Below are 24,974 nucleotides of genomic sequence, written 5' to 3'. Positions count from 1 at the left end.
AACACGGTGCCCATGGGAACCCGGTTGCTAACGTAGTCATTCGAGAACGCAGGTGACGTCAAAATGCTAAGAGATATATTAATAGTAGCGCCATTCTATAGCGGGCTGCACAGTGGCTCAGTCCGTAAGGTTGTTGCCTTGCAGTCGGAAGGTTGTGGGTTCGCTTCCCATAACTACTGTAGGAGTTTGCATGTTCTCCCTGTGCATGCGTGGGTTTCCTCCGGGTACTCCGGTTTCCTCCCACATTCCAAAAACATGACAACAAGGTAAGAGTTCATTGGTCACTCCAAATTCTCCCTAGGTGTGAGTGTGTTCCCCTTAGATAGAAATGGATGAATGGAAAATAAATTTTTTTTTAATGATTTATGTTAATCGCCATATAGAGACCTAATAAATTCAGATGCTTTGACTCGCCAGTAAGCGCTTTGCTCTCCTCCCACAGAGCCTCCTTCCCAGTTTTTTGCCAGGTGACTGTTGAGGAGTTTGTCCATGGACAAACAGCAAACAGGAGCTTTGTTGGGGGTTTTCTACGGCAAAATTAATAACAACGAATCAAAAGTTATTCAGTTCTTTTTGCTTGATTTGAAAAATATGCACAATTTGAAGAATCGTTTTTTTTCCACTGTGAAACCAACTTTTTTTTAGCTAAGGCTAGGCTAACAGACATTAAGGGTGTGAGAAGCTTCTTACCACAAGAAGGATCGATCAGCGATTAGTGCGTCGTTAAGCGCATCATTCAAGAGCGCATTAGTAAGCGGCTGGCGTGCAGCGCCAGCAAACAGCGAGGTGTGAACCGGAAGGAAAACATGATGTCTACCAGGTGAGGGAGGGCCCTGTATATACAGACTGCGCCACAACCAATTAAATTCAGGCACTTGTGTGACGCGTTCAGAGCCCACAGGGCATACTGCCACATAAGTATCACGTTGTCATGTTTATCACACTCCTTATGCTGCCACCTACTGGCCAACCAGTCTAAGTTCACAATGACATTTTTGAAACTTTCACTGCTGGTGTGACATTATATTTCTGCTTTCAGTTTCGGACCTTCAAATGGGGAAAACTTCTCTCTGTCGTAAAGCATGGTTTGGAAGAAAAATTCAAATTCAAAATTCAATTCAAAAATACTTTATTGATCGAAAAGTAAAATTAAATGTTGTAGCTCATCAATTCAGATTCTTCAAAGAGTTATTGTAAATGGCTGATTGCTGTTGGCAGGAAAGATCTTTTGTAGCGGTCTGTGTTACACCAAATTTGAAGAAGCCTCTGACTGATGTTACTATAGTCTTTCAAGACAGTCTCATGAAGAGGATGGTCAGAGTTACCCATAATTTTCTTAATGTTATGAAGACTCCTCCATCATTTCTGTCTTCTCTCTCCTGATTGGCCTAGTGTTGTTGTCTTGTCTCAGTGATGCTGGAGAATCATGACATAAAAAGACACACATTCCTTAATCTCTGGCTAAATAAAAGATGATTGAAAGAGACTTTCTGATCAAGTTATCATAATATTCTCACCTTTTCCACAATCTGTTACAACCAGTAGATCAGCAGGTGGAGCAGATCTTCTGCTCTAATTGTTGGTCAACTCCAGTCATGCGACGAGTTGACGCAGAAATTAAATAAAGAGAAAAGAAAACAGAGTTAAAAGGGGAATATACACCATACAGGCGCACAGCACTGTAAGATCACAGTTAAGGGGCGGATAAATCAAGCCCCGCCTTCACGTCGACTGCTCAACGTTTCCATTGGAGCGTGTTTTTAATTTACGTTCCTCTTGTCCAATAGGAGGACTCCTGGGGACACAGCCGCGCAGATGTGTGAGCAGGTCGCAGCGTAGGAAGAATCAGTGACAGCAGGAGCAACGTCTGCAAACTGGTGACAAATTAGAGTGTGTTGAACAAGCAAGGTGAGCTTTATTTTATGTTTTCTGTTCACCGTTTCACCTGTAAACTCTGCGCAGGAGGAATGCTTAATGTCGTCATTATTGTACTTCCTGGTTGGAGTTAGGTTGTGTCGTATTTATTAATCTGCTCGAGCACAACTTATGAGCTAGTTTCTTTAGCTAGTCCTCGTGGTTATTTATAGCGTCACATTTCTGTATTTTGTTGGGGTTTATTCGACTTTTGTGTCTGTTTTGTATGTGTTTCCAGCTCTTGTAAACCACTACCAACTTTTGTAGCTATTTCCTTTAACACCAAACCCAAGTTTTAGTAGACTAATAATAACGCTACTAATTTACATTTTGTTTTAACCAAAACGTGTCTATTTTGCTGGCCTTACTAAGTGACCTTAAAATTTGTCAAGCGAATGTCTGCTGCCCATTATTACCAAATAAGTCACCGAGTCAGCTGTTTAATGTCTTAACGAGCTTGATAAGTGATTTCCTGATTCGCTTCTCCTTCAAACTTCATGCGGTCAGAACCAGTTTATGTCGCTGTAGTTGTGCAGATCGCGCTGCTTGAAATCTGATCCACGCCAGTGAACAGCCAAGCGAGACTGCCAAGAAAATGGCATTAACCTGGCAGTTAGAGGTCGTTCACATAATTTGCCCTTGTCTCAAGGTGCACTTTTGTCCCTGCTGACAACACCTTCCCTGTCCTGTTAATCTGCAATCTCTCAGCGCTTTACACTTAAATGCCTCCTTGGAAATAATGCACACTCTGAAGAATTTTCTCTTTTTTTTCCTTGCCTGGATACTGAGTGTTATGACTGTCAGACAATGTAAGTGTGTCGGGTAAACCATGTCCTGTGTTGGCTAGTAACATTAGGTTTACTTTGCTCTTTCGTTCTTGCAACTGCATCCCAACAGTTGCTGCTATTAAAACAATCCAAACCTACAAGATCAAAAAAGGACTTGAGAGACAAAAAAAATAGTTTTTTTTTTTTTTTTTACCAACTCAACAATATACGATTTGTTGCTGGAAAGGGATGTGTAAATAATTCTAAACCCAAAACTTTGAAGTTTTGTTGTATTTTTGCAGGTTTGCCAATAAAATAGAATACGATATTGACAATAAGAATAGGGATTTAAGATCAGGATCAGGGTTTCTTTGAAAATGCTTGCTGTATTTAGTCAAGTTTAGTAAATCCAATATTTATAACTGATCAAACTAATCAAAATTTACATTTTGAGTAAGTCACTGGATATATGTAGTTTTGCAATAAAATGCAAAAAGCATGATTATTTAAAAACATATATTTTGCTTTTTAGTTATTTTTTCCTATTTTGTGAAGATTTTTCTTTGTAGTAATTTTGTCCAGTTATTAGCGCACAGTGAAGAAGAAAACAGGTGATCCAACTCTAAAAATTAATTTCTCACAAGCAATCAAATTAAGTTTATCCAAGTAAATATGTTAAATTTATTAAGGGTGTCATGTTAAATAAATTTAGTTTGACAAACTTAACTTGATCACATGTCACAAATTAACTGATTTTTTTGAAAGTTGGAGCGCCATTCTGTCGTCTTTTCAGTGTACCAAAAATGTTAATATATAACATGTTACATTGAATAATCAAAAGGTAGATTGAAAATGTACAAAAATAAGCACAAATAATATTAATAATAATAATGCACCCATCAGACCTTTCCTGATTTCTGTTTTCTTTCATATCTCTTTGAAGATTTTTGATTTTGACTGATTCTCTCTTTTGTTTTTGTTTTTTGTTGTTTTTTTTTAAATTTTGGGATAAGATCACATGCAGGAAAACATAAAATGTGTGGCAGTTTTAAAAAAAATTTTTTTTTTTTTTATCCAGGAAACCTTGCCCAAATAACTCAGAAACTTTCCACAGCTCTCCTGTTCAGCTCTGCCTCACACCGCTGCGTTTGAAAATGTCACCGTTTGACCGAACCTTTCAGTGGACTCCGTAAATAGCCTGTTTATGTAAAAACAAATAGAGGGGATTTAAAGTGTACCTGACACAAAACCTGTGGCCAAATTCTCGTCTCTGACTCTGAAAATGCGTGGGTGTGTCTGGGAATGAGTGTTGACAGACAGACGTTTACTGAGTTCCCAGCTGAGGCCTCTGCTTGCTCTCAACCAACCTTGAAGAATGGAGGAGGTTTTTACTGAAAGCCTTGTGCGGTCAGGCCCAAAGAGGCGGCCCTACGTTTGCTCTTCATTGCTGTCGGGGAGAGAAAAGCCTTGTGATTTTCTCTTTCACTTTCAGTTTCGTTTGATGGAAAATCCCTTCACTGTCTTTTTTTTTTCCTTAGATCTTTTTCATGTTAACTGGAGACAAGTAAATTTAGCCACAGCTGCATTTTCTTGGTTTTTTTTTTTTTAATTAATGTAAATAAATGCATGAAGTGTCTTTTTAACTCTTTCTTTCTCCTTTCTGTAACTTTCCAGATGTCCTTTGCCAGCGACAAACTTTATGATGGTTATTTGCGGCTGAATATGCCAACCATTGTTACCAATGTGAAAGTGAGACAAATAGTGCCGTACCTTCCCTGCCTGACGGCTCATGACAGGGTAAGTTTAATCATTCATTACATCAAGTGGAGTTTTTTTTTTTTCTTTTATCGATTATAAAAATAGTAAAGATGAGGTTTATTCCCTTTTTTTATAGTAAGTTGCCAGTGTTTTGCTACACGAACACAGAACATTGTTAAAGTATTCGTTAGGGTTGTCACAATAACAACGTTTACTGGACGTTAAGTAGTTCCAGAAATTACTGTGACAAACTTTAATGTTGTTTTTGAGATTTTTTTTTTCAAGCAATATGTTGATAATGGCATAATAATGCAAGTTTGTCCTCTGAAAGACCAACAAAGAACACTTTGCACTGGAACCGGAAGATATTTTAAATATCCAAAATTAAACATAGCAACAGAAATCGATAAATAAAATTAAAATGAAAAGACACATATAAAACCATAAGTACTGTGTATTAGGATGTATCTTTAAACAAAATTACCCTTCAAAACATATCAATCAGAATGGAAATTATTACATTCTTAGTATTTACACCTATTGAACTTGATTGCTCTTTGTGACGTTACAAACATCAACGTATTTCTCTGGGACAGACCAGAGTGAGTAGCTCACATTAGTAAAGTGAAAGGAAAGTTTCATATAGTTTTTAAAGGCTTACATATTTTCTTTTTTAAATATAGATTGATTATTAAAGGTATTCACCCCACAAGTCGGTTTACACTTTTATTGCTTTCACAAATCAAGTATGATTATCCACATGTGGCATTTTTATTTAAAATATCACAAAAAACTCTAATAAAGTTGAGATAAATTTTGTAACATGATATATTTAGCTTTCACTTTTTTTTTTTTGTGCAGAAAAGACATATTTTGTTGATCATGATGGATTTGTAAAAGCCATAAAAGTGTAAAACATCCAACATGGTGGTGGCAGCATCATGCTGTGATGTCTCTTAATCAGAGACAGGGAAGCTGTTCAGTTAATGAGAGCTTTTTGCAGAATACACTGAACTGTAGATGTGTTATAACTACTCCAGAAAACCTTTCTCTATGTTTTTTTTTTTTTTTAACTGATTGTAGGAAGACATAGAGGCCAAACGGGAAACTTCTGGGAATTTCAATGCCATGGTGCTTCTCCTGGACTGTCTGAAGAGACGGGAGAACTGGCCGGAGCAGTTCATCCAGGCGCTAGCGGCTTGTGAGCACAAAAGCCTCGCAGCTGAAATCAAAAAAGAATACGACTCCCTGCTACAGGTTAACAGTAAGTCACTTTATCATCTGAAGCTTAAAACTTTGCTTTATGTGATGTTTATGCCTTTGTATTATGACACGTATTGATATAAATGACAGCTTAAGCTTCTCTTTTATGTTACTGCCACCTGACTTTATTGCTTTTATTAACTACACAGTACTTGAAGCTGAAGCCTTAGTCACTCTTATTAGCTGAGAGCTGATGTCGGAGTGCCTAAAGTGCTTCTAACACCGTGTTTATTAATGTTTCCATGAATGCTGCTGGTAGGATGTGTTGTGGGTCATATGTAGATCTGAAGGAAAGAACGTCTCTGCTAGGAGTGGGCATTTATCGTATCGTTTATCAATTATTGATAATAATTTCAATTTATTGTTGTCACGATAAATTCCAATTAATGACGTGAACTTACTTTCATAACTTCAGTTTGCTCAGTGGAAACACGGCTATTGATGGTGTGATAGAAATTGATCAAACTGTATTTTATCTTTTGAAAGGCTAAAGTTGTAAGCTTTCTGACTGTGAGTGATGTTAACAACCTGAGTAAAACAGTAAATGATAAATAAATGTGTATAATTTCTGATGCCTACCCTCCACAGCGCTCCGGTCTTAACCTAGCCTCTGTTTGCTTCATCTTAGATCCCAGCTCAGGCTCGGCTGCAGCTACTGTGGTCAGGGCTCATGTCCACCCGGCTCCAGCTGCCAGCCAGCTGCCCGTCTCCGAGAGCATTGCGGATGTTCAGCCGGCTCCCCCTGAGCCAGCCTCTCAGGCTCCGGCTCCTGTCCACTCTCCTGCACAGCAGCAAGTGCCTCAGATGGCGGCCGATTCCCCACCTGAACCCATCTCTGAGCCGCCCGCTCAGGATGAGCTTCCACGCCTTCCGTCTACTCCGCCCCCATCTCCTGAGATCCAGCATGCAGCCGAGGGAAAACACGCTCCCCACCAGGAGCCGGAGGAAAACTCAGAGTCTGATATCCAGAATCCTTCTGGTGATACCGGCGCAGGGAGGAAAGAGGCTGTCGTCGTGGTGACCTCCCCTCAGGAGCAGCAGCAGCAACGTCCGGTCCCTCAAAGTGGAGCTGATCATCTCCAAGCAGCAGCCGCCACAAAGCCGAGTCTGTCTTTAACGTCGGTCAGCTCTGATGTGTCTGGTGGGTCATCTGTGCTAACTCTGACTCCAGAGAAACAGCCAGTCCAGGACACCACCCCACCAGCACACAAGGTTCCTCTGCAGCCCCAGATGAGCACTGAACATACAGCTGCTCAGGCCAGTAACAACACCTTCTATACTCCAAATCATCTAGAAGAAAAAACATTGTGCTACCTGCTGTTGATTTTGTGGTACCTTTGGTTTTCAAGTACCTTTATCAGGTCCACAATGCAGTGTTTCGATGTAGATATAAATGCCGTTCGCTCAAATTGATGCCAGAGAAATGATAAAACATACAGTAGCTTCTACAATATTTGTGCAAGCTATCAAACATCTCATATTACATATTAGGTGATGGTATTGGATGTTTTTTAACATTACGTCTCTCTTTCCCTACAGGCTGTTAAAAGTAGACCACAGACTGTAGCTTCTTCTTCTCCTGAGCCGTTTGCCAACAAGAGAGATGGCTTTCATCAAGACGCCGATGATAACTCGGTGTGCCTGAGCAAACCTACTCAGCTCGTCAGCATCCAGCCAGTTAATCACCCCAGTCCTCCAGTCCAGTCGCAGAGCTCCTCGCTGCAGCCTTACTCCGGCGACAGTGAGCGACTGGAACTAAGCGACCCTTCGTCAGACACCTGTCTTCCTTCCTGCACCGCTCAAGTCGAGAAGCCTGATTCAGCAGAACCACATCAGGAGAACGGGAATGTTCCAGACCACAGCGAACCAGAGGAGAACCACTACGAGTCTCCAAACCAGAGCTTCGACGTGGCGGAGAACGTGGTTCACGTGGCAGAGATGCCATCCATCCTGAATCTTGACGGCCAAGCTCCAGAGCCACAACTTCAAATCGTCAACGGAGAACCGGCCAAAGGAAGCTTTTCTGCATGCATCAACGCTGCAGATGACACTGCGTTGAGTTTTAACAGCCGCCACAGCGAGAACTACACCCCCATCGAGTCAAAGCCTCTGCCCAGTTCAGAGAAAACCACTCCTCCCGACCCCAGCGACGGCCAATCCATGACAAGAAAGTACATTCTGATCGGTGCTGGAGTGGGGGCATGTGCTCTGTTGATGGCGTTGAAGTTTAAGCGTTAAAGACAGGCAAGTTAAGGGGGTAAGGATAGTGACTGAGAATCATCATGGTGTCATATTGTAATCTTTGCACCCAGACGGCACAGGACAGACGCTCAACAATTACAGGTACCATGCCAAACCTTTGTTCGTGTCATTAATTCATATCTGTTGTTGGTGTTCAGCAATGAATGAATTTGACTTTGGCATAAAGCATTGGTTCACTTTAGTGAGGTGAGGTGGCATCTCAGGTGATTTCTTAACAAGCTGCAAATGTGGGTTTTTATAAAGGTACCTGATGGAAAATAATGTTGCCTCACAAAAGTATTCACACACTTTAACTTAAATGCATTTTATTGAGATTTTATGTGATAGGTCTATACTAGGAGTGAATTACTAAATTAGAAGTTAAAAAATTGATGGAAAGAAAATTGTGGCATTTGTTCTCCAGTGTTCTGTAGCAAACCACTGAGGTCTACACAAAACAGCTGGATTTGAAATTAAAGGTGAAATCATACCTGATAGTCTGGTAGAGTCTGTTCGATTGGGGACCAAACTTTTTGTTTTGCATTTGTTATATTTTCAGCTGGAGCGGTTCGCTTTTGTTCTGCGTTGTCCAATGATCCCAACTAATTGAAAAACCGGTTCCTTCCCTCACCTGTGGGGGCACTGCACCAAGAACCACTGAAAGAAACGACACAAAAACCTCTGAAGAAGACACTGAGGCCAACTTCCTTTTCACGACATCTAAACAAAAATAGAGTAGCATCAGATTTTAGTGGTTGCAGGATTTCTCTTTTGTCTTTGGCTGAAGACCACGAGCCATTTCTCCCGCTAGTGCTACCTACTCATGTTTGTTTGTATTTACCCAGAATACCATGACTTATAGTCCGCTTCCTGCTTTTTGATCTTTCTCCGGTCCCCTTGCATCCACATATGCATTCGTTCCGCACCAGAGCTCACTTCAACCGAACTAAGACCTAGGTTTGTTGGCGGTCCAGAGTTAGCTTTTTTTTGGTCTGCACCAGAGTTCGATTACGCATTCACATCTCCCCAAACAAACCAGACGGTCAAGGCAAACACACTAGGGTTCAATTAAAGCGAACTTAACAGGGCTGGAGGGATGCATCCTAAACGAAGCATGATGCTCCACAGTATGGAGGTAGTTTGCACTAGTACCTTGAAGCAAAGAAGTCCTTGGGTTCAAATCCTTTCAGGTAGTCTTGAGGTTCTCCATGTGCATCATGTCTGGGTTTGTTAGGTTTATTAGTTTGTTCAAAGTGCCTCTAAGAGTGAGCATGTCTGTGGTGAACCACGCCTCATCCTTAATGATCACTGGAGATAGGTACCTAGACCTAGCAGAGACCTCTATTGCACTGAATTTCATTCAAGGATAGCAGAGTAACACATGCATACACACACTGTAAAATCTCTAAAAAATACATTGATGTTTTTTAACTTTATCAGATGAGGAAAACGTTCAAGGGATGAAAATACTTTTCACAAGCCACTGCATGTTCTTTGATTTATCTTGGAGGTGGAGGAAGTGGGAGGCAGGAGCTTTTCATATTTAACTCTTTACTTTCTGTCGGTATTTGGAAGCTGCCCTGCAAAAGCCCGCTGTCCTCCATATTTATTTGTACATATTTGACACATTTACTCTACGTAGGTGTGTACCTATTAAGAAAAACTAAAAAAATGTAAAAAGCCTAAATATTGTGCAAGAAATCGAATTTATTTGTTCTTCTTCTTGAGGAAAAAAAACAATCTTTCAAATTTTAGCTCAAGTTTTTTTAACAAAGTATTTTTGTGACAAGTAGATTGTAGGCTTATGTAATAAGATGGATTTTAACTAGAACTTGCTGATTTTTACATGATTTTATCAGTTGAAATGTTTTAATGTGTAACAGAAAATGTAGTTAATGTTACTGCATTATATATTTAAAAAAACAGTCTTTAAAGTGTGTAAATGAGCATCCTGGAGCGTCCTTAGCAATTTGTTAATCAGTGATTTGCTAAATCATTCTTTCTGCCATCTAGTGGACATATTTGGTTTTACAGGTTGCTTTCGTTCAGGTAGAAATGTCTCCTGAATCACGATGTAAAGGTGAAAGATTTTTATTGTAAATAGTTTGTCGATAAACAAAGCACACTTTTCAAAGAGTTAATTCATTATGTTTTGCACGTGTAAACTGCATAGGTGGAGATAGAGTCAGATAGATGGAGAGTCTTCATTGTTTTTCTTCGAGTTTTGCTCTTAAGTTCTGTCTGAACTTGTATGCACTGTTTGTATCTATGCACTCCGACCATCACATCAATAAAATAATTGATATAATTTGAATTACATGTATATTTTACATATTTTGTGTGTGAGGAAACATAACTCGGTGTCTGTCTTGCACTTGGGTCGGCTCCGGGGCCACATTTGGCTCTTTAGGCCCGTAAGAGTGACTCCTAATAACTTTTAGCTGTAGCGTTTCAGAACTGAAAAATGCTTTGTTGCTTAAAGGGAACAAGAAAGGCTTTCATCTAAACTCTACAAAAAATTGTAATCGAAAAATGACAACAATGCCAAAGAAAATTTTCTTATTGTACAGATTTCTTTCTATTTTGTGCACAAAATGAAGCTGAACCCAATGTGCTTTTTAAAAAAAAAATAAATAAAATTCTTTCATCTTTTTCAAAAGAAGTTAATCAAAAAGTCGAGACATTATGTAAAACATTTTACAATGGTTCAGATGACCGTATTGTTGGAGATCATTCATATTTGTCTCTGTGCTCCACCAGTTTCAGGACCCGACCAGAACCCCTGAGTGTAAATTACCTTGAGAAATAATGAGATTTGGTTATGTATAAAAACAGGCTCTAATGTTGATAAATGATCAAATGTTACAAGCCATACATGTCATACAAATGGAACAGATACAGAGTTACATTCACAGTCCAGCGCTGGGGCCACACTTAGCTCACCTTATGGCTGAAACCAAGTGAGGCAAAGATTGTGGCACGAGTTTAGCTTTTTATTCTTCCCTGCTATCAGTACCCTCCAAGGGTAGTCTAATCGGTTTCAGTCTGTTTATGCATGCCTGGCGTCAGTCATGTTTGTGTACGCTGTGGCGTGTGCGTGTCACCAGATTAAAAAGGAGGTTAAAAGACATAGAGGAAAAGATATAATCTATAACAGTATATTGATGTGTTAAAAAGGTCTATTTAAAGCCCATACGCACGTTTAATTGAGAATTCTGTGGAAGACCCTGAAAATTGCTACTTCACAAATTCTCTCCATTTAATCTGACTAATTTTGAGCTACTTTTCAATTAAAAAAAACAAACCAAACAAAAGCCAAAAAAGCCTCAAAGCTGACACAGACATCACATACCCCAAAATACTTGCAGGTGAAATTGCAGGAGGATGGTTCAACGAAATATTGAACTGATGTGGCTGACCACAAAAGCACGTGATACATTTAAAATTGTCATTAGCTAGGAGGGGATTCAACCGTGTTTTATTTGTCAGAATCACAGCTAGCTATAATTTGATTGTAAAGCACTTTTATCATTAGAAAAATAAATACAATAAGCAATTGTTGCGCTACATATAAGTATTTAAATGTCCATTCTAATTGGATTATTTAATGTGGTAAAAATACAGGAAAAGAGACAGGAGTTTATAAACTGGTGGACTCGCGCTCTGATTGGTTCTCACGTCCTTCCATCAACTCCTAGCCCCGCCCACATCTGTCTTGACAGCGAACATAAAAAGGACATGTAGCTCAGCCATTTACGACTCCAGATATCCAGCTAATTATCTCGGCTGCCAGGCTTTTGTTTGTATTTACCCCACAAATCATAGGCATTTATTCACTTATTCGCAACATAAGTCATATATGTAGCTAATTAGCCATTCAATGGCGTTTAATCAACGCGACGATGAAATCGTCGACGGAGAAGACGAAACGCCCTCGAAGCTGCCGCGGTGCAACAAGGAGATGCCCGGTTACTTCAGCAACGAGCCCCAAAATGAGGCTGCCGCGTCCGCCGGGAGAGCCACATCCGAGCGGCGGACGACCAACTCGACCGCGTGGCATCGGAAAGACTCGTTTAAGAAGACAAGGCCGCGTAGGTGTTAACAATGCTAGCTTCGGATATATACTGAGAGGGGAAAGGGGGTCGCTGCATCTACACAAAACACAAGGCGGTACATACAAGAAACCTTGGGCACTGAAATAGTTTTAATAATGAAATATTATAATGTCGCGTTTTTTTTTTTAACGACTGAAGGTTGATAGGCTGTTGTGAGTGTGAAACTTAGTGTCCGTTCGGCTTTGCCATTTGCCATGATATAAATGAGCCATAGAGGCAGTAAAAAGCCAGAATTTTTTTTTTTTTGCACAAGATGGCGTTCGCGGTACACACTGTACTCCTTGTAGGAAAGAAGCTGCTTACCATTTTCTAGGCTAGTTGTGTCACATAAAATGAATCCCCACTCAAACAAAATGTCAGTCATAATTTTCTATAATTTCTACATTAACAAGAAAATAAAATAAAAATGTCTCTGCATATGCTCCACACATTTCAGCTTTTCCTTGGTTTGGGATGGACATTGGAGGCACCCTGGTGAAACTCGTGTATTTTGAGCCCAAAGACATCACTACAGAAGAAGAGCAGGAGGAGGTGGAGAACTTGAGGAGCATCCGGCACTACCTGACCTCCAACACCGCCTACGGCACCACCGGCATCAGGGACGTGCACCTGGAGATGAAGGACCTGACGCTGTGCGGCAGGACGGGGAACCTGCACTTCATCCGCTTCCCCACTCATGACCTGCCCGTCTTCATGCAGATGGGCCGCAACAAGCACTTCTCCAGCCTCCATACCACGCTCTGTGCCACAGGAGGGGGCGCCTACAAATTCGAGTCTGATTTCCGTACGGTGGGTGTGCAGTCTTTGTCCGCTTTATTTTTGCAGCTTGGAATATAAGAGCTGGAAAAGGGTCATCCAAAATACACCAACTGTTGGTTGAGTAGATGAACTATTTTGATTTCTTACACTACCGTTTTGTCTTTTTACAGTGACAAACACAAAACCTGCAAAAAAAAAAAAGAGAATGATTTCACACATTTTTAAAAATGGGAATGGATGGGTCTCCAGTAGAAGTCAGTTTTGCAACAAATCTGAAGAGGCCTCTGACTGAAGAATGTTGTTGTAGCAGTTTAATGACTGTCAAGACATGCTAACAGCTCAATATCCAGGCAACAGAGATGTTATTTCACAGTAACATGTCCTGGACGACACCATCAGTTGTTACCACTAATGCTAATCTACTTAATTTGCTTCTTCTGTTCCTCTTTACATCCCTGGAAGAAACATCACAGTGCACCTTTAAGCAAACTGGAGAGAATTCCTAACAAACTAATACTAGTGTAGCCAAAACTAGCTTGCAAAAGAAAATTATTAAGGGCATAATGAAGTGTATGTAAACTTCTCAGGTGCATCAAATTATGTTTATCCTGCTGTGTCTCTCTTTTTCTTAAAACAACACGAAAAACAAAACAAAGATGGCCGACCTGGAGCTCCACAAGCTGGACGAGCTGGATTGTTTGGTTCGGGGGGTGCTGTACATCGACTCAGTGCTCACCAGCGGCCCCTCGGAGTGCTACTACTTTGAAAACCCCAGGGACCTGGACCACTGCGCTCAGAAGCCCTACACACTGGAGAACCACTATCCTCTGCTGCTGGTCAACATCGGCTCCGGAGTCAGCATCCTGGCCGTCTACTCCGAGAACAACTACAAGCGGGTCACCGGGACCAGGTGATGCTTAGCAGCGAAATCATTTGCGCTTCCTGCTGCTTTGTAACTTTAGATGTATTGTTATTATTATTATTATGACATCGGGAACTCTGGGATTATTTTAAAGATGCTGGGTTGGATACAAATATTGACAATTTAAAATGCCAATATGCAATTGAATGGAATAATCCTTTGTTGATCCCACTGTGGGGAAATTTAGCCGTTACATCAGTAACAAGTAAATGTAATATTAGACTCAAGCATTACTTCACAATCTTCACCTATGAAATCTCTCTGTTCTGCATGGTGGAAGCGGTTTGATCAGTTTGTACAGCTTTGATAATACTTTTAGAAATGGCTAATAGGATTTGGAAGCTACAAGAAATGTTTTGACATAAATCTTCCAAGGGACATATATTTTTTTAGATTTTTAACAAAAAAAAACAATATAATGAATTAATAAAGTACTGACAGATAAACTTGAACAGCAATTTGAAAATCTCTTTTTTATTACATTGCACAACAATACAAAGTTTTGGTTAAATTAATAAGATTATTTATGTTTAATTACCAACAGTATAGTTAAAAATATTTTACACTTTTTTTTTTATGTGACCCTAAAAGTGTTGAGATGCAGTGGCTTTTAAAGTTTTTCCAACTTCTAAATGTTTAATGTGATTGACAAGCATAAAAATATGCATCAGTAAGTGAGAGGAAATGGATTCAGGATTTCCCCCCCCCTTCCAAAGACAATCTGAAAAGTGTGGCGTGCAAGTTTTTTTCAGATGCCTTTGCTGATTTGTCTAAATGAAATCCACTGCAAACACAGCTCCCTTCTAACTGGTTGATGGGGGCCATCCTGACTGTAATTTAGCGCAATCTTTCGCTGTACATGCATATTGAGCCCACTGTGGAAAGCATTATGCTGCGGCTTCCCTTTTCCTTCTGTAAAGAATAATGTTGATCTTTCCTCAGAGTGGCATACAGTGTAATTTCTGATTGTAACATGCAAAAGTTCTTGGGGTTTGAATATTTTTTTACAATGCACTTATCTAGTACTACAGAGGTAGGGAAATATCACAGAAAAACTGTTAAAAAAACAATTCAAAATGACTCGTATTTAGTTTTTTTTATCGCTCTCTGTGTCTGCTCTGCTCTACACACAGGTTTGTTGCTATAGCAAATGACTGACAACAGCTTGACTTACGAACAGATAAGCTTACGTTCAAGTGCATCATGGTTAAACACCAAAAAACACAAAAACTTTTTCCACAAAAAGATGAGCACATTCAGTTGATTGCAGTTTTATTTTTTCAGGCTTGAACTTTATTTTGCAATTACTAGTAAGTGATGATCTGAACACAGCAGTGGTTGATTACCTGATTTAAACACCTGCTCTACTGATGGTATGTCAGACTTGGTGTGTGGGTTGCTTTATTTTTATTTTTTAACTGAACCGAATCACGCCGAATTTCACAGCTCATTTACATGTTAGTTGTCAAAGTCAAGCTAGCATAGCCAACCTACTTCCCTCTCTGTTTTCATTTTATAAAACGTGTACATTTAAGATTTAGTGCATTATGTTGACAAGTTGTTAAAACCCATGGTAATAATCATTGACAAGTAGTTTTTTTTCAGCAGGGAGCTGAGGAGTGGATACTTGCATACGTGCATGATGTCACTTTGCAACGTCTCTACATGCTATTGTTGAGGCTAACGCTAATATTGAGATTGTTTCTCATAGCTTTTGTTATCAGTTTGTAACATCTTACTGAATGAAGTTGACTATTGAGTCAAATCCCGGAGAATTTCACAGATGTCTGATTCATCTGTTTGCGTCTACAGCCTCGGGGGCGGGACCTTCCTCGGCCTGTGCTGCCTTCTCACTGGCTGCTCGACTTTCGAGGAAGCCCTAGAAATGGCTTCTCAGGGGGAGAGCACCCATGTGGACAAGCTGGTCCGGGACATCTACGGAGGAGACTATGAGAGGTTTGGGCTGCCGGGCTGGACTGTGGCCTCAAGGTGCGGTTTACAGCTCCTACTGTTCTTACTGTTGGTCTTCAGCCTGTTTTGTGATGGCTTCCAGCTTCGTCAGAGCTTCAGCAGAGAACCTGAGCACTGTTAGGTTTACTGGCTGGACTTGAGCGGTCTCCACGCCGACTGACAGCTCCGTTTCTCTTCATTTTCTAGTTTTGGCAGCATGATGTTCAAAGAAAAAAGGGAGTCTGTGTCTAAGGAGGACCTGGCTCGGGCAACGCTGGTCACGATCACTAATAACATCGGCTCCATTACCAGAATGTGCGCTCTCAATGAGGTTAGTAACAATCATGGGGTAATAATGGTTAAGTGTGTGGAAGATATTTGCACTAGAAACTAGACAAAAAATGCTTGGTGAGTTTTTGTGTTTTTTCCAGTGCAGCAGTGATGTTTGCCACTAAAGAGGCACCAATCAGAATTTGCGTCACCAATTTCTGACCAAGTGGTTTTCTGAAAGTTAGCCATGTTAGTCAATTTCAGCTCATTTGAGAGCAATATTATTAGTAGGTATTGACAAGGCAGCAATCAGTCCTTTATGTTGGAAGCTGAGGTGATGTCACACTGTGTGGTGGGACAGGGGCCACTGTGAAACAGTAGTTTAGCCTTTTGTAAGAAAGCGATCTTAAAGTTACCCTTCTGATTGAAGAGGGACAATGATCTGGTGAGGTAGAGACTCTAGCAACACTTGAAATGTTGAGAAATCAACTCTTGTTGACCAGTGTGTTCAGCTAGCGGCGGAGCCTTTATTAGCGTAATTTCAAAACAACTACAGAAAAGTTTTTTGTATCTTATGCTAAAGTAACAGATGTGCAGATATCTGTATATGAATTTAAGAAGCTTGATAAATTAGACAATCAGCCAATCAAAGATGAGCCAATAACATTTCGATTGTTTCAACTTAAATTTTATTACAAATGAAAAACAAATAGATTTTATGATATATAAAAAAAATCAGAATTCTAAATGAGTGTTTTTGTTTTATTTCTGTCTGTGAACCTGGGAGTGCATTCACTGATTGGAAAAACACAGAGAACCAGCTTCTTGTTCTCCCCAGCCAGGTTCTTGGTGCAACTCTGGTCTAAGTTGATGTGGTTTTATATAAAATCCCGTTGTGTGTTCAGACTGGTGTTTGTGTAAAACGGCTGGAGAAGACCTGTCAAGTCTTATTCCTTTTTTGCCTTCAGCCTCTTTACGGTGCTGCCTTGTGGCGTCTTGATCAAGCAGCATTGTACAGGGCTATGACGGCGTAGAGGAGCTCACACTGTGTGGCGGCCATCGTCATGGGCAACGTTATACACTTCTGTTACTGCTTATTAAACAAAATCTGTTTGATTGCCGTTATTTCTGACCTCCTCTTGTTTTTTGCTCAGAACATTGAGAGAGTGGTGTTTGTTGGGAACTTCCTAAGAGTGAACATCCTCTCTATGAAGCTGCTGGCCTACGCCATGGACTACTGGTCCAAAGGCCAGCTCAAGGCTCTCTTCCTTCGCCATGAGGCAAGGCACTAATTGGTTTATTTTAAACAAAAAAGAGTCGGGGCAAACACTTTTCATTCCCAGTAGCTCACCTGTTCAAAGTTTTCCAGTGTCTGGACTGGACTAACGGTGTCTAACTCTCTTTTCCAGGGTTACTTCGGTGCTGTCGGAGCCTTGCTGGGACTTCTGCATCCGTCCTGATCCCTCGACAAAGGAAGGGAACAAAAGAAGAAAAAAAAAAGTCAATCTGCTGCAGCAATCAGAAGCACTTTAGATTGTTAGGAATCAGTTTTTTCTTAAATGTAGCGTTGCCTGCTTCACCTACCGGTACATTCTTGCATGTGGACCGGCACACGTTTTAAGTTCTCGTACGCCGGTAGGATGTTGAAGGTTTTCTGAACACTCCGTGGCTTAAGTTGGACGCAGAAAAGCTGGCAAGTTTGGTATTTTCGCACCTTTTTGTCGTATTTGGCGATTTCAAGGAAATCCAGTAGTGTTGCCTGAAGTAATTTAATTAGAAGTACCTGTTGGTAGGTAGTTTTGTCTGAATGGCGCTCGCTACCCTCTGTGGGTAACCGGTTCTGGGCCAAAATACTGCAGGCTGTACACAAAGGTACCAAAATGAATGATAAATGTTACTTTGCCCCTTTTAGAATGACTTTTTGTTACATAAGCACATTTATGTAACAAGAATGTTCTTAATTGGTTTCCCAAAGAGACGATGAACAGAAAGACTTGATAGAAAGTTACTTGCACCATTTAAAGAGGTAATTCCAGCTGTATTCATCACAGGTAATTAGAGGAAATGGGTCATCACTTGAACTCCTGTCTACATGGTTAAAGTGAAACACTATTATTAACATCCACCTCCTGTCTTGCATAATAAGCTTTTTTGATGTAGTCCAACTAATTTGAGGGTTTTAATAAAAGGGCAACCAAGGTTTTATAAGGTGCTGCATACAAAATGTGTTGTATTCATAAATTAAGCCCTTTTATAACACTAATGTAATATTGTACACTTTTTTTTTTTGTCTATGAATGATGGAGCCCACTTGCTGTACAAATGCACCTACTGTCATCTGCGTTACTGAAGTGCCTTCAGGCCAGTGCATGTCTGTGAGGAGAAATTGGTGCACATTGAGAAATGTGCACAGAAACTACAGGTCCAAAAAGCACATCGTCTCAATATGAGTTCAAAACATTGTTTTTTTTTGTTTGTTTTTTATGGTGAAACTCAGCGCTTCCCTCCAGTGGAGGTATACAATGTGTTCTCCACACCTGTTCCTGTTCTGTGTGGTTCAGTTATAAACACAAACTCTTCTGCTCTTCCTGTTGTAATGATAGATCATCCTTTTTTATGTCCATCTATGATTACAAGGACCAGAATTTGTCTCTTTCCTTTGTTTTGGTCAGTGATTGTCTGGAAACTACAGAGTAATTAGATTTTAAGTGCCTGTCATAATTTGTTTGTAGAATGAAATCTGTTAGGCATGATGGTTATCATTCTCAATAATACAAGATCATCTTTGTTTCACGTTTGCTTGTATTTTGCATAGAAATGATTTTTTTTCCTGATCTATTTTTTTTATGTTGAATCTATTAAAAATGTTTTTTCATACCATCTTTGAATCGTATTGCTTCTTTCTCTGCATAAATTATTAGGACCAAGTCAAAAACCAAACTACATTGGTCCAACTTTGTTGGATGTTTGTTGCTACATTTAATCAGCTAATAAATTGATAGCCTGATAGCCACATTATTACACATTACAGCAAAAAAAATGTGTCAACCTCATTAAATTTTAATCACATTTTCAGAAATGGCATTCCATTGGATTTTAAAAAAAATATATATAACAGTGCTTGTCACCAACTTTAAAAAATATATTCCTAAAGGTCCAATTGACGTAAAAGTCTCACCAGAACCCATCTAGTTCCGACATCACTGACGTTTGCGCGCGAGGTTTGTAATGCGCCAGTTCGACGCCATGAAACGAGCTGCTCTGTGAATATCAACCCTCCATCACAAAGACGGAAGTTCCGAGCTGAACAAGTCGGTAATGTTAATTCAATATTTGAAAGCCTGGCCAACACGGTGGTTGTTGGCCAGGCTTCGCTCAGTTCATCTGCTGCCATTGCTAACTACAGAGAGGCTAAAAATGCTAAAACAGCGCAGGAAATCAACTTCTTCTGCTCGCTGATTGGCCAGATTTAAAAACTACCGTAGGCAATCCAATTAAACGGTGATGTGAGGCGAGATTTTAATCGAGCGGAGTAGCCTGAAAAGTCTATGTCCTCACACGAACAAGAAAAAACATAAATACGTCAAGAAATTACGTGTAATAATAACACAAGGGAAGCAGGAATGAACACATAAAGGGAGGTTCAGAAACAAACGAAAAATCCTATAGCTGAAGTCTATCAGTACAGAAAGCCATCTTAAATAAAATAAAAGATGGTCAAGTACAAGCCTGTACTTGACCATCTTTTATTGGTCAAGCACCAGTATTGTCATTGGACAATAGGGTAACATTCACAAACACCAGACCTTCATAAAACGTTGTTGTAAAAGACTAAAGTCATTTTTAAATTACTTAAAGTATCCACTGGGCACAGTGTGGCTTTAATTCAGAGGTGGGAAGAACATCATTATACAGCAGCTTGAGAAAGACCTGAAACCAGCAGTTACAGTTTGTTTCAAAGAAATAACAGTAATGGGGCTTATATCCACCATTACTCAGCAGCAGTGTTCACCGTATACAAATACATTTGATTGATTGATTATCAATCACTTAGTGAAACGTATTTATATAGATTAATTACACACATACTGATGTTTTCCAGCCTTTACTTCTGTTAATTGTGATTATTTTCCAGTTTGAAGTTCATAAAAACATGACATTTAAAATGTGAGTAGTACGTCAGACCACTAATTTAAAAAAACACTTTATAATGCAGAAATTTGGGGATAATGAAAAGTACCAACTTAAGTACCTTTAATATGTGAAATTAGCCTCGCCAGATTCTAATTTATTGAACATGACTATAATGGCTGTTATAATTGAGAACACAAAATGCATTTTGAAAGCTGAATACTGCAGCAGAAAGAGGCTTTTATATGTAGCGATACGGACAGAAATGAGTTGTGAGAGTTTCCACACATGTGGCAGCTGTCAGAAAGCGAAGAAGAAGAAAAAGAAAAAAACCTTTAGTGTGTGGCTGGAAACTTTTCCCAGCACACGTGTACTTCATCAGGCACGTACACATCTGCCCGAGCAACGAGTCAAATTCAGCTTTTTACCGTTTCATAAGGAAGAGAGAGAGAGAGAGAGAGAGGGAGGCCGTTACAGAACCAGACGTGAAAAGAGTCAGTGTCTTTCCAGGGAATAAATCCAGCCCCTTGCAGCCGTGGAGTCCCATCCTCCTCTTCCTCCTTCCTCTCCTCCTCCTCCTCCTCCTCCTCCTCGGTGAAAGCTGCTGCACAGCTGGCAAATTAACGACAAGAGTCGCCACACGGAGCAACTGGTGGGTCGCTGCCCCGCCGACTGGACTCGTGCGTGATGATGGACATGAGTTAGAAAGAAATCCAGAGTTATTTCTCACTGATCTGGCGGAGGGGGGCTCAGGATCAACACACGGAGCAGCCAGCACCCCTCGCTCCACTGGAACCGCTATAACCTCCTTAATACTGGCACCACAAGGTAAGACAGACACGGTTTTATTGGACGTGATTTAGCCACCTGGATACGTTAAGAGAAGTCAGTGGGGCTGTTTACTTATTATATCATTTGTCTGCATTGTAAAAACTGCATTTATTCTTCACTTTCTGGTCTTTCTATGTGCGTTCTCAGATAAATGCTAAATACTAGAGGTTAAAAATGCTAGGTCATAAATATGCTAGAGCTGGAACGATTAATCGGGTTAATTGTGTCGAATTGACTATTGAAATAATCGTCAACTAATTTAATAACCGATTAATTGTTAAGTGGAGTATCTACCGACTCACAAAAGAGAGATCAATAGCTCAAACAACAACAACATAACCGGAGTGGTAATTAAGACAAAACTACAAAAAATATATACATTTTGCATTTAAGATTAAAAACAAAGCTTGTAAATATGTTCTACGCCAAACTCCTCAAGTGGCTACTTTTAGCAACTCTCTTTAGCCCCTTTTGCGATCCAATTATTAACCGATTAATTGAAAAAATAATCAACAGATCAGCCATATAATGTATTGATATCATAAAGTCTACTTTACGTTAGAAGTATTGTTTCAGTTACAGATGCATCCTTTGCTACAAATGATCAAGTCTACGCTAAAGAAATTGCTACGTTATTGCATTTAAGGCAGTACAATTTTTATTTTCTTACTTATGAAAACAGTAGATTTTTTTTTTGCTGCATGTTTAAATGCATTTCTAATACTGCGTGAAATGGCTCATGTGGTTAAGTGAAACATTCTGCGGAATGTGGACATTTTAAAATCAGATTAATCGTCAAATAATCAATTAATCATCAAAGTAAGCAATTGATTAATCATTACTGAATAATCATTAATTGCAGCCCTAAAATATGCAGTTCAGAACATTCATGATTGACATCACAGTGCAAACGCATAAGAGTGAGTTTACTTTATGTCATAAAAGAGTTTTAAAAAAAATAAATAACTAAAAAAATGTTTTAGTTTCCAGAAAGATGAGACGCCACATGGACACCCTGTTATTTTAGAAGGTGAATTTCTACTTGCAGCCAACGTCTGTTAATCTGTATGATGTCTTGCAAAGGTATTAACACCCCTCAAACCTTTTCTGTCCTTGTCCAACGTTCATATTTAATATGTAGTGTAGTGATTGTACTACATAGTGTTTTATAACTCTGCTGTCGAAGGAAAGATTTTCAGAGTTTTTTGGGTTTTTTTAAACAACAACAAAAAAAATCTCAAGAGTGTGGCAGGCACCTTGGTTTAGCGCCAGCTTTCACTTCGATTCCAGCTGCAGGCCTTCGGGGGACATGTCACTAACAAATAACGACAGCTCAACCATTTGGATGGAGAGCGCCCAGAAGGCAGCAGATTCCAAGTTTTGACCGAGTTTCTAAATTTGGATTTGGTTCTGTACTTTGGCTGGACCGTTCAAACAAATGGCTTTGCTTTGAGCTAAAACGTTTTTGTTTTTTTTTCTTCCAGGATTGCTTTGTGTTTAGCTCCTCCTACTTTTCCACTCAGTCCGACCAGCTTCCCTGTCCCTGCTGAAGGAACGCATCCCCACAGCATTATGCTGCCACTTCCTTGTTTTACAGTGGGGATGGTCCGTTTAAGGTTGTTTCTATTGCCCACAGTGTTTTTCATCAAAAGATGGCAGCGGCTGCACTGGACTTGATTTAAGGCTATTAGAATAAAGGACTACAAATGCACACTTAAGATTGTTAATTGTAAAAGAAAAAAAAAATCACAATAAGTCACTACTTTTCATCAGTTAGTCTCTGAAAAGCCTTTCAAAACTCACTGAAGTTTGTAGCTGCAACACTATCAAATGTGAAAAAAGTTCAAGGCGAGGAAGTTTTAAACCGCAAGCCTTTTCGATACCGTTTAAAATTCTCCATCGAATGTCTCTGAGGCCCCCAGCTCGCTGTGAGCAGGGATGGAAATCATTACGGGACGAACTGTAAATATGCAGCGCTGCACGCGGAAGCACGGAGCTCTGTCTGCTGGACTCTGGCGACTCCAGTGATTCAGAACACGGCGCAGCCATGGACCTGCTTTGGTTTCGGTTAAGACAGAAAGGGGAACAGATGTGTGAGAGAGTTCCCACTGAACGCTTGTGTTCAGCCTCCACAGAGCTGGAAGGAAACAAACGAAGAGATTTTCTTAGTACAAAAGTAGATGTCAATAATATATCAGCTTTATAATTCTGGCGTGTTTTTGTGCTAACTGAGTCCAGACCAGTTTGCCAAGACATAAAAGAAATAATGTGCAAAAATACAGCAAGGGAAGCTTCTGAGAGCCAAATCTGCTGTCTGCAAAGTGAAGCAATTAACAAATTCTTTGTTCGTTTAGGCCTAGGATCTGGCTAAAACAGATTGGGATTTTTTTTGTTGCTTTGACGGTCGGTCAGGTTACAGAACATGTTTCCAGACATGCAGCTCTGACCCGACTGTGGTTCTGCCGTTAAAAGCTTGTCATAAAAAAAAACCCCACTGTGTAGTCGGACTCAGAACGTGTATTCAGTCCCCACGCTGTGGTTCCTGTACAAACACGTCACACTACGGTATTTGTATCCCTGGAGAACGCTGCCGCCCCGAAATTAGTTTAGTTATCAATAGGAGGCCTGTGTGTGGTGCCCAGTAAGCAACCAGCTGCAGATACAAACATGGATCAAAGCAGATTCAAGACTTTCAGGAACATTTTGTGGAAAAATATGTGGAGTATTTTGTTTTTTATGAAGTGTGATCTATTTCCTATTTTCCACACAACAATCCATTCCCAAACAGCAATAAATTACATGAATGTCATCAAACAGTAATTATGATCAGGAACACGAACGAGTAAATGACAAAAACAATAAATAAACAGAAAAAATAAGCAAAGGTTACAAAAAACTTAAATCAAATAATTAAAAATCCGAAGCTTCTTCAACTTTGCTGCAATACGGACAACGTCACGTCTACAAGAACTCTTTGAAGAATCTCAATTAATGAGTTGCAACATTTAATTTCCCCTTTGGGATCAATAAAGTAATTTTGAATTTGAAATATTTCAAGAATTTTGAACCACAATAATAAAAAAAAAGTGTTGCAATTTTAAAAAAATGAAAATAAAACAATTTTCAAAATTATACATACCGTTCAAACTGTTTCCTATCTTCTAATGTTACTATAACAATCTTGTCTGGTTTCTGTTAGGATTTTTATGTGATAAACCGACACAAAATAATCTGTAATTGTGAAGAATTCGTGGTTTTCAATATTTTTCTTTCTTTTCTTTTTTTATTTTTACAATTAAAATCTGAGACACTGTGGTGTGTATTTCCATTCAGTCCAATCCCTCAAACTAAAGCACAGTTTGATCATCTGCCTTCAGTAGTCACCTAATTATTTAATTTCCATTTGGGTGTAATAAAGTATTTTTGAAGTGAATTCATTTTATTATGTGTTTTCCAGCCACATTATGCCATTTTATAGCACAATAAAGTAACCGTGTTAGTTTCAGTTGTCAAAGAAATGCTGAATATATCAGATAAAACTTAAAATGAATTTAACTTAATAATTTAACGCCTTGAAATTGGGCCTCTGTCTCTTTAAAAACTCGTGCTCTGTCTGTAACTGCCTTCAGGAAGTCATCACAACATGACTCCTCTATTAAAGTGAATAGAAACTGACTGTTGTCTGTCTTTTTTAAATTGCTACATTGGCTTTTTTTCTTGTGAAAAATCCCTTGTTTTATGTTTTGAGTGAATAAAAACTGAATCTGCCATGAAGTATGAATAATTCTAAGTTCATCTGGACTCCAAAAGACGTAACTTCTGAGATTCCCACTGTACGTGACTCTATAGTTTTGATTCAGTTTGACAACAAACACCCCAGAAACCTCTGAGAACCAGATATCAATTTTCTTTGTGTTCATGTTGGTCAATCACAGAACATCCCAATAAAATAATTTTTAAAAAAAAAGAAATACACTGGTATTTGTTGTTTGTAACGTGACAGAATGTGGTAAAGTTTAAAGGGGAGGACTATTTTTGCTGGGTATCTTAAGT

The 24,974-nt window shown here is 39.5% G+C and overlaps 3 protein-coding genes across 5 annotated transcripts in view; all 3 read left to right on the top strand.

Annotated features, from left to right (window-relative positions):
* Window positions 1-1,777: 1,777 nt before the first annotated feature.
* On the top strand, window positions 1,778-8,129 carry mavs (mitochondrial antiviral signaling protein). Its single transcript, XM_028001611.1, has 5 exons — window positions 1,778-1,908; window positions 4,356-4,478; window positions 5,523-5,703; window positions 6,331-6,959; window positions 7,242-8,129. Exons 2-5 carry the CDS (start codon window positions 4,356-4,358, stop codon window positions 7,938-7,940), a joined length of 1,632 nt encoding a protein of 543 aa, XP_027857412.1. The 5' UTR covers window positions 1,778-1,908; the 3' UTR covers window positions 7,941-8,129.
* Window positions 8,130-11,635: 3,506 nt separating this feature from the next.
* pank2 (pantothenate kinase 2) lies at window positions 11,636-18,839 on the top strand. 2 transcript variants are annotated; one of them, XM_028001614.1, is made up of 7 exons: window positions 11,636-12,034; window positions 12,495-12,847; window positions 13,474-13,727; window positions 15,552-15,695; window positions 15,897-16,020; window positions 17,114-17,239; window positions 17,369-18,839. In XM_028001614.1, the coding sequence occupies exons 1-7, from the start codon at window positions 11,824-11,826 to the stop codon at window positions 17,417-17,419; spliced, it is 1,263 nt and encodes a 420-aa protein (XP_027857415.1). In that variant the 5' UTR covers window positions 11,636-11,823; the 3' UTR covers window positions 17,420-18,839. The 2 variants fall into 2 exon arrangements, with proteins under 2 accessions (XP_027857415.1, XP_027857414.1); XM_028001613.1 differs by having other exon boundaries at window positions 11,637-12,034; window positions 15,552-15,728.
* Window positions 18,840-20,606: 1,767 nt separating this feature from the next.
* Window positions 20,607-24,974, top strand: part of loxl3b (lysyl oxidase-like 3b) — a 28,371-nt gene continuing 24,003 nt past the window's right edge. Inside the window, exon 1 of one of the 2 annotated variants that reach the window (XM_028001603.1) lies at window positions 20,607-20,918. The gene's annotated coding sequence lies outside the window, so the exon portion shown is untranslated. The remainder of the gene's footprint in view (window positions 20,919-24,974) is intronic. The other variant, XM_028001604.1, reaches the window with a different exon arrangement.

The sequence above is a fragment of the Xiphophorus couchianus genome, chromosome 19 (genome assembly GCF_001444195.1).
Source record: "Xiphophorus couchianus chromosome 19, X_couchianus-1.0, whole genome shotgun sequence".
Lineage (NCBI taxonomy): Eukaryota > Metazoa > Chordata > Actinopteri > Cyprinodontiformes > Poeciliidae > Xiphophorus > Xiphophorus couchianus.
The sequence above is the reverse complement of the archived record's forward strand: the minus strand, read 5'-3'. Positions and strand labels throughout refer to the sequence as shown.

Bases quoted from the DNA above. Each gene is read 5' to 3' on its own strand.
- mavs (XM_028001611.1), top strand. From the start codon at position 4,356: ATGTCCTTTGCCAGCGACAAACTTTATGATGGTTATTTGCGGCTGAAT. The intron at 4,479-5,522 runs GTAAGTTTAATC...AACTGATTGTAG, and splicing joins GCCTGACGGCTCATGACAGG to GAAGACATAGAGGCCAAACG. The intron at 5,704-6,330 runs GTAAGTCACTTT...GCTTCATCTTAG, and splicing joins CTCCCTGCTACAGGTTAACA to ATCCCAGCTCAGGCTCGGCT.
- pank2 (XM_028001613.1), top strand. From the start codon at position 11,824: ATGGCGTTTAATCAACGCGACGATGAAATCGTCGACGGAGAAGACGAA. The intron at 12,035-12,494 runs GTAGGTGTTAAC...CACACATTTCAG, and splicing joins GTTTAAGAAGACAAGGCCGC to CTTTTCCTTGGTTTGGGATG. The intron at 12,848-13,473 runs GTGGGTGTGCAG...AACAAAACAAAG, and splicing joins TCGAGTCTGATTTCCGTACG to ATGGCCGACCTGGAGCTCCA.